At 37.6% G+C, this 9,418-nt stretch overlaps 1 protein-coding gene across 3 annotated transcripts; it reads left to right on the top strand.

The window, feature by feature from the left end:
- Positions 1-3,653: 3,653 nt before the first annotated feature.
- On the top strand, positions 3,654-9,418 carry LOC121942409. 3 transcript variants are annotated; one of them, XM_042485608.1, is made up of 6 exons: positions 3,654-3,814; positions 4,639-5,129; positions 5,753-6,079; positions 6,541-6,878; positions 6,986-7,046; positions 9,079-9,418. In XM_042485608.1, exons 2-6 carry the CDS (start codon positions 4,862-4,864, stop codon positions 9,099-9,101), a joined length of 1,017 nt encoding a protein of 338 aa, XP_042341542.1. In that variant the 5' UTR covers positions 3,654-3,814; positions 4,639-4,861; the 3' UTR covers positions 9,102-9,418. The 3 variants fall into 3 exon arrangements, with proteins under 3 accessions (XP_042341542.1, XP_042341540.1, XP_042341541.1); XM_042485606.1 differs by having other exon boundaries at positions 6,541-6,889; XM_042485607.1 differs by lacking the exon at positions 6,986-7,046 and having other exon boundaries at positions 6,541-6,889.

The raw sequence follows: 9,418 nt of genomic DNA, 5'->3' as shown, positions 1-9,418 counted from the left end.
AACTGTTTGGAAATTAGGAGCCCTGTTAGAAGGAACCATTTAGTTATCCAGAGCAACGCAGTCTGGGCACTGTATCTGGGAAGAAGATGCAGCAGAGTGCCAAACGCAGTGAATGTGTGATGAACTTAACCGTTAATTAACCTGTTAACTAACCTGTTAGTTAACCTGTTAATTCATGGAGAAATAAAACCCTCCATAGCTACGAACAACTCTCATTTTAGTGTAGAGTATAATTTACAAATTCGCCAGTGTCAGAGGGCTCAAACAGATAGGGCTGTACCACGCCGACTCATCTTTGTAACATGGCCGTCGTGGGGATGCGAGACAGTTGACAAAGGTGAGATCCAAAGAGGTGTCAATCAAAACGTGATCTGCCAGGCCCACACAGTCTGGAGAAATGCCGTTCTCCTCAAAATCAGTTGTTTTGAACTAGGTTTCATAATAGTTTTGAACATGTGTTTTTACTCAGATTTTTGTAGATACTTAACGAGAAACTCAACTTTAACATAATATGTGCATTCTTTTTTAAGCCATGTTTCCAGAGGTTTAAGGCTGTTTTAAGGCTGAATTTAACTGCCCTTTAAACTTCATTAATTTACCCTTCAAAACAGGCAGAACAGAAATAGTTCAGATGAGTCACTTTTGAAAGTCATGGATCAGTTTCTTTTTAGGGGACTGACAATTCAGCTATTTGATGTGTAGGCAAGCTGTCAAGGACATGTTGTTTATGTTTTTATGTTAAATTATCTTTCGGGCCTGAGAGTGAGAGAGCATCCTGCAGACGTGACAGAGGGTCAGACAGTCACTCTGCGCTGCATTACAAGCTGTCCTCTGCCTCTCATAACAATGATAATCCCTCAAGTTAGCAGTCGGCATGCAGGAAACTACTCCTGTGCCATCAAAGGTGGCATTAAATCTGATGAAAAAACTCTCACAGTCAAAATGATTAAAGGAAAACAGAAGTCAGCAGCAGTAGACGCAAGCGTCACTGTTCTCCTCCTGATTATCCTACTTGTTGTTGTCTTCTTTTGGTTTAGGTGAGCAACACTGTACTGTGCCGCACATAAATTAGATTCAGTTGTTATTCTGAAATCGCTTGTTCATTATATCCATCCATTCACTAACCAAAAAGAAAAGGACTCCAGGCCAATCGCCTAATACTGATGCAGTGGGCAACACAGGGCAGGTAACACTCGGAAATTTCAATAAAGCTCTTGCACAACATGAGTGAGTGAGTACAATTAAAGTGAGTGCAGTAGACTGGATTTTTGGCCTGTTCTCAAAGCATTACACATCATTACCCTCATCTATCATGCTTCCCTTCAGATGGACTGATTCCTCAAGTGACACAAAATATCCATCTATTGACAATAGTGCATTGTGCCATTAGTTATGTGGGTCCCATTCCTTGCGATGTATGCTGTAAAATCTGACAAGTTGATCTTACTTAAAATAATCTTGGAAACTGATTGCCTTAAAGCAGGGAAGTAAATTAACTATAAATCTTGATTTATGTTTACTTGATGTAAAGTTTTTGTAAAATGTAATTGCAGCGCAATCCTTGTGGATATGGCCCTAACTGCCCGTAAGAGCTGAAAAACATGAGTTTCTGAAGAAACAGTAACACCTCCCATTAGATGCCACAGAACACTGCATGTGCCAGAAAGATAAAGGTAAACGGTAAAACGTTGCCACGGTGACTTTCAGTTTTCTAAAAAATGACATATGACACAAAATTTGATGATGTGATGACACCAGCTTAAAACAAGTTTAGTGTGAGGACTTAACTTTCATAGACGAAGCTGAAAATTTTGGTGGATCTTTGCATTTGTCAACAAAGTCAAGCTCTTTATGTTGTATGTTAAAAAAAATCTTAAACTGTACATCTTCCCGTGTGTCATATCCAAGTAGAGCAGCAGCTGAAACTGAGCACAATGCAGTATATTACACATAAGCACCTCAATAAAGTTTTATGGAGAGATTCTACGATGTAAAGGAGAAAAGGCAAAAACTATGCTCCTCACTGATCCCGTCACTGCCACAGTTTTTTAGAGCAAATTCTATGGCAGGTTAAACAGCTTCTCAAGGGCTGACTGAACAGACTGACCACACCTGATCTACTGCAAAGATAATCGGATATTATGTATTCAATAGATTGAGCAACGGCATTGCCATGGCAGTGCAACAATTGTGGTGCTGTTTTGTAAAGGAGGCTCATTGAAGCACTTTATTTTGTTTTTTTCTGATGTGCTTAATTTTGAATTACTCTGTGTTTTATCTGAAGCTGTAACTATAAAAGAGCTTTTGTAAAACTGATTTTGTTCCCAGAAACATGTTCTATTCTTCATTACCAGACATGTACTAAAAAAATCACTGACAATACATTTGTATCTAAGTTTTCATTTTTCTGATACAATCCAAACGCAGACAACTTCACATCTCTTCACTGCCACTCTGGCAACTTAGCAGTTTAACATAGCTTTAAAACTTTAAAAAATGGAATAAAAACAAAGAAAATGATAATGATCACAAAGATAAATGTAATAAAAAACAAAGTGAGAAAAAGTGAGATGCCCTTCAGTTAAAATCAATGACAAACTGATGTCAGCAGATTTTCTACAGAAGTCTCTTAATTTTACTGAAAATAATACAGAGGAAGGAAGCACTTTTTGGCGTCAGAGTGGCATTTATTTGGCAGCAAGCCACCCCACATTGACCAATAGTTCATTTTGTCTGTCCAAAGAGACTTTCGTTGATTTTGACCATTTCGTTATTTTCTTTTTGGAGAGCGAAAACTACAACAGCCATGTTGTTGGCAGAAGCTGGGTGTGTTTTTATGGCTTTTCTCCTGTACATCTCAGGTATGAATGGTTGTTTATTATTATATATTATGATATGATTCTAATAAATTGTGAACTGTCAGAATAGAAATGGAGTGCGTGTAGTTTCTAGTTGTTCTATTTTTCACATAAATTACAGAAACAGAAAAAGTTTTTTTGTTGTTTTTTAAGTAGAGCTTTTTGAAAGCTAGCTATAAAGATTTTCACTTATCATGCTGTTATGAACTCTTGAGATGGATTACTATGTATATGTATGATCCTTTAAGATATTATTGCTATTATCAGACAGATTGAGATAAGAACATTATATAAAGTATAAATCTGTCAATTTTCTTGCTGATGAAAGCTTTTGTTAAAGGGGTTCACGGGCAACAAAAAAACATCTGTGCCGTAAGAGGTTCATCAGTGGATCTGCCCTGCCAAACTGAATATCCCACTTCAAGCATGAAATGGTACATTAAAGACGGGGAAGGATCTAAATTAGATCTGAAGGAGATCTCTGCAAATGGAAACCATATAACATACTACATGTCTGCAGAGGGTAACTTCACTCTAACAATCAAAGATCTGACAGAAAGTGATGTAAATGTTTACTGCTGCAAAGAAATCAACGACACATCAGAAAACTGCAGGCACAGTGAAATTCAGCTCAGTGTTGCAGGTACAGTGGTTTCCCAAAATCAATTACTCAAAGAATGACATCAGAATATTAATTCTTATTTTACACATCACCATCTCAGACCTGCAGGTAAAGGTGATTCCCACCACAGAGGGAGAGACAGTATCACTGATGTGCAGCACCAGCTGTGCTCTGACTGAAAACCCTGTAGTCTACATCTGGTACAAGAACAGAGAGTTCCTCTATGAGGACTGGTCTCCCTGGTACCAACAGCTGGTCAGCAGTGAGGAAGCAGTCACATACTCCTGTGCTGTCAAAGGACACGAGCATCTAAGAGCTCCAGAAGTCTCAGTGGGTGAGTGACAATGATTATCTATCTACATGATGTAACATCTATATGGGAAGAACACTGAGCCACTAGAAACTGAAGTTAAATAATTTATCTGAATTTTTATTGCTTAACTTTTACTTAACAGTGTGAATAACATGACTTGGTTTTAAATTTATTACTTTAAAACTGAGATGATTTGCTCTAGAACTGTATTTGATCCTCAATGAAAATTGAACTCTCTATACACTTTCATATTAAGTTTCATTTCTTAAATTACATTTCAGTAGTGCCACACATCAGAGGCTTTCCCTGTGCAAAGAGAAACTGAGTGCAGATTAAAAACTGAGAAATTAATATGAAAGTGTAGAGAGTTGAATTTTCACCTTCACCTTATGCTGCTAATGGAAACATGTTTCATGATCAAAAAGGGGCAGGGAGAAGAGAATCTTATATTACCAGCCCCTTTGAATTCAGGATCAGATACAGCTTTGTGAGGTCAAATACAGTTTCAGAGCAAATAATTCAGTTTCAAACAAATAAATTCAATTTGAAGTTATATTATTCAGATTCAGTTATTTTAATGCAAATATTCAAATTAACCGGTACAAATTCAAATTATATGATTCAAATTCAGTTTTTAATACAAATATTCAAATTAAGCAATTCAATTTTAAATAGAAGTTATTCAAATTCAGTTAGTGGTACATTATTCTGCCCATACCTCTATATAAATGTGTTATACATTCAATAAAGATTTTATCATTCGTGTACTAAATGTTAGGACTTATGAAAAACAATGACTAACTGACTAAATTCAGCAGAAACTGACACCATTTCTTTCTGTACAGATTCTGTCACTTCCACCTGCTTTAGTGTGACCTACCCTAAAGGGAGAGTGTGTTCTTATGAGCAGACATCAGCAAATGAGCCCTGCTCCATCACATATCCCAGAGGTTAAAAATCCACATAACACAAACACACTCCCACACATCTAATTCCTTTAGCATCATATTTTCTATAAGTTCTATTTCAGGCGAGATTATTTGCTTACGTTGATCATATCTTTGCTTCATGTTCTTTACTGGTTTAATTTTACCAAAAGTTCCCACAGTTTGTCTTTTCCCAACAGAGGTTCGTATCCAAAGGACTGCTGCAGTTACACCAAATCATGTCATGCTGACATGTAACACCAGCTGTCCCCTGACTGACATTAAATGGTATAAGAGCAGATATTTAGTTAAGCATTCTCAGATACATCACTATAAGGTTCACAACAACTCTGCTGAAAGCTTCGCCTGCGCTGCAAAAGGCCTCGAGGATCTGCGGTCTGCTGAAGTCTGTGAGTACGAACCAACATATGGTGTGTTAAAACTGATAAATTTAGATACATCGCAAATGGCAACGAGAAATATGATGATTTCAATACTGTTTAAAAATCAGGTTGCGAACAAAATAACAGAAACACATTACAGTATGCGGTTTCAGTGAAGTATAGTAAACGCAGATTGTTATAATGATTCAATCTAATTTTTGTTTTTAGACTGCAGTTAAGGTGCTGCTTCAGATATCTTGTTGAGTGTCTTTAAGCACTTATCTCTGCTGCTGACCACATAAAGCAGACATTTGTATTTGTTGAGAAACCCTGTTAAATACATACAATGTAATTACACAGTAAAAATGTTTGATTGTGAATTGTGCACTGTAACTATAAGTAATGGCTTAAAACACAAACTAATTTATTCATACTAAATAATGTAATTTAATATAAATCAATTAAGCTCCAATACTTGTAACAGGTCCTGATGAAAAAAAAAGTATTTATACAAGTTTGAGACTGGCAGGTCCTGATTTCTCAGATTTATCTCTACAAAGCTGAAATCTTCTGCCACACTGAAATTTTAGTTAAGATATTATTTTAAGTAACTTTGGATGTTAATTAAGTTGAAACTGTCTTTATTTCAGGTGCTGAGGACAACAACTGCTTGACTGTAAATTATGCCAGCAGGAGAATCTGTGCACTGGAAGGCTCTTCAGTGAACATTTCAAGTGAACACTCTTATTACAACTACAGGCCACCAAAAACGAAATTATGGTATAAAATAAAGAGAAGCGGGGAGGAAGAGGTCGAGGAGCCAATTAAGGCTGCAGGAAGAGTAGAGTATCATGACAAAATGAAGAATCATCACATCCTGAGAATCAATAACCTGATCAAGAATGACTCAGCAGAATACAGATTCAAACTGCAGACAGATGACAGATGGAAACCTGGAGTGACTTTGGTTGTCTCAGGTAATTCTTTAGATTAAATTGGTTACATTTAAATGGTGAATTAAAGGACTTTCACACCAATTAATAATGCAGTTAGCACACTGGAGGGCTAATTCATGCTTCATGTTTTCCATGAAATATGTATCAGGTCAATTTAATAATTTGATAATCAAATTAAATTGATCAATTTTCCAAAATACAAGAGCTGCTTTCAGTCTATTGCTTTTTCTTCTTAAGGTTGGGATAGGTGTGAGTATGTGCCACCTTGACACTTTTAGTATTAAGGTGATCTTTCCTTAACTTAGTACTATAGTTTTAGTTGCCTAAACATTAACCAGATCTTAACATAGAGGTGACAGATCAGAAAACACAGTCCTCTTGCCTTATTTGATGTTTTGGAGAACACTGACAGACAACCTATGACCTGACTGCAGATAGATACGTCTGTTCTACATTTTCTGACCACTCTGACCATCTTTCAGGCCTCAGAGTGAAGTTCACTCCCTCTGCAGTGGTGACAGAGGACCAGAGAGTCACACTGACCTGCAGTACCAGCTGTCCTCTGACTGACGACACAAATTACATTTGGTTCTTCAACAGTCGACCTTTGACCCTGACAGAGAACCGAAACAAACACCTGATTCTAGACCCAGTCAGCAGTCTGCATGCAGGAAACTACTCCTGTGCTGTCAAAACCCAGAGAGACTTCACATCCCCTGAAGAGACTCTGACTGTCCAAAGTAAAACTGGAAAATGGACACCAGCAGCAGCTGCAGGAGTGTGTGCTACTCTCCTTTTTGTAATATCCCTCGCTTTCTTTGTGAGTATTAGGTGAGCAACACTGTGCTTTGTTTTTTTAACAATGATATTAAAACCCTGGCATGACATAACCTTTTCACTTACATATTCATTCATTTTATAAATCAGAAAAAAGGGGTCCTCCTCAATCACAGTGTCCTCGAACTGGAACATCTACGACTTGGAGCAGGTAAAAAAAAAAAAAAAAAAAAAACCAGTACGTATACAATTCAGCAAAATTTGAAAATCACCATTTCCTATTCTGCTTCTCTTCAAAAGCAATGATCACTGCATCCAGACTAGAGCTCTGATCAGGCCAAAAAAACCGACCCTACATTAACAGTAAAAATAGGCCAATAGTATATTATATTTTATAAATCATAAAATAAGTATTTTTTAATATCAATGCATTACATGTGTTACAAGCTAAGGGCTGGAGTGTTTCCTCCCATTATTTCTCCTTCTTCTCGTCCCTCTGTTAGTCGGCAATCTTGTGCATGACAGGGTCGGCAAAGCATGCAGCGCCCCTCAGTGCGTCTAGTGCAAACAGCAATGGTGATGCAGCACGTAGATGTTGATCACCACCGTGTGTTATTTACATTTCATCCACTACTGGGGAGGGAGAGGCAGAAACTGACAACTAATTCACCTTGCTGCCCCCCTTTCTCTTTCTCTCACTTTTTCCGTCCCTCTCTCGCCTGCGCCATCTCTCTCTCTTTCCCTCTTAATTCAGTCCTTTAAAACTCCTTCAAAGTGCCTTTTAAGCATGAGACAGTTCACATCAGCTTAATGAATAAATGTAATAAATAAACGTTAATTTGGCAAGAACCCAACCTGATTCAAGCCCCAGGGAATAGTGAGAAAATACAATCCTGAACCCAGAGGGTTGGGTCGGTCCCAATCGGGTTCTGGCAGAGAATCAAAGCTCTAATCCAGACAGCATCTTAAACTTAAGCTTCTCACCGTTTTTTTCTGTCTCACCTAAATCATAATCTTCTAATCCTGCAAATTTCTTTTCAACTCTGCTCAACTCCTGCCCCTGATGATGTTCCTGCTAAGTTGTTCCATGGTTTTGCTCAAGTTTTTATTTGTTAAATCTACACTTTAAAAAAAAAAAAAAATTAGAATTGATATAAAGCCAAATAAAGAAATACAGGTATTTTGCTTTTAAACCTTAAGACATGTTTGTCATGCCAGCAATCTTGGACTTACGCCTGGAACACACTATACTTCAGCAGTGCGTCACTGCAACCTCATCAAAATGCTGTGTCTTGCGCGCTTGCAGTGTTCACACTGGCAGTGTTGTTGCTGCGATGTTTCTGTAGGGCTGCCTGCCAATACAAGTGCTTTATTCCACAAAAATAGTCACACATTTAATTCATTTATGAAGACATAAACCTCCTGCATTGACAGCAACATTGTCCTGCAAATATTTCACAATAAAATGTCTTGTGTCATTAACTGATAGGATTCTGTCAACATAAATGTAGTCAGAGGGCTTTTATTTTGAAATGGAAACAGGAAAGGTTGAGTAAAACAGATATATTTGTATTTCCTCATGTCTGTGACAGATAAAGACACCGAAACTGTAGTAAAAGATGGTAAAGTGTCAATAAAATGATCAAAAAAATGATCATTTTCACAGTCTAATTCTGCTGACAACCACACGTCGTGGAAAAAAATGGCATGCCACTCTTTTCACTAGATGCAGCACGCCTAAGAGGCAGCTGAGACGCACCTAACCAGCGCTGCTCATGCAGGCAGTGTGGCTACTCTGACTTGTCAAAATGGGCTCCAAAAAAACTCCCAAAAAACAACAGGACATGATGTCCTCTTTTACTGAAATCCAGTTCTGACAGCTACCTTAAATCAACATATTTACACTGTTAGGCTAATATCAGCCTTTTCTAATTAAGTGCATTTTGACCAGTCATAATGTTCACCAGTGAGTGGCTTTCTCCCTGATTTTAAAATGTATTTGTTTAAACACTAAGTAAAACTTGCAAATAAATAATACTTTATTTGCACTGTTTAAAGCGCCAAAAAGTTTTCCTCTAAAATAACCTATGGGAAATGGCTAAATGGGTGAAAAAGGTTTTAAGCATAAAAAATGTGCAAAATACACCCTAAAAGGCCCCAAACCTTTATCAATTAGCCAAGGGGAATCAGGTAAACTTCTGGATGCAATATAACATCAAGCCTTTTTTTTTTTGTCTCCTCAGCACAGCCTGGGTCCCGTATATGAAAACATCTCATTTCAGGATGACCATCACTACAGCAGCCTCCACTTCTCTAAGGACCACACAGAAGATCTCTACTTCACCATCAAGCCAGCGCCTTCTTACTAAACAAAACATTGTGTTTTGCAAGGGATCCTCCCCTGAGTTTTAATGACTGAGACGTCTTCAATATCATAGCAGGGACAGGCATGGGTAAAGCTTAGGGCAAATAAAATGTTGAGAATGTATCTTTTATTTTAGCTGTCAACCTCCAGCAGCTTTCTGTTGAACTCAATGCTGTGAACCACTAGTTTGTTATTTCTGTTCGAGAAAAGTTATAGTG

This window comes from Plectropomus leopardus, chromosome 4 (genome assembly GCF_008729295.1).
Source record: "Plectropomus leopardus isolate mb chromosome 4, YSFRI_Pleo_2.0, whole genome shotgun sequence".
Taxonomy (NCBI): domain Eukaryota; kingdom Metazoa; phylum Chordata; class Actinopteri; order Perciformes; family Serranidae; genus Plectropomus; species Plectropomus leopardus.
This window is presented reverse-complemented; position numbering and strand designations above follow the sequence as displayed.

Coding starts and splice junctions, on each gene's coding strand:
- LOC121942409 (XM_042485606.1), top strand. CDS start 4,862: ATGTTCTTTACTGGTTTAATTTTACCAAAAGTTCCCACAGTTTGTCTT. Junction 5,130..5,752: donor TCTGCGGTCTGCTGAAGTCT/GTGAGTACGAAC, acceptor TCTTTATTTCAG/GTGCTGAGGACAACAACTGC. Junction 6,890..6,985: donor GCTTTCTTTGTGAGTATTAG/GTGAGCAACACT, acceptor TTTATAAATCAG/AAAAAAGGGGTCCTCCTCAA.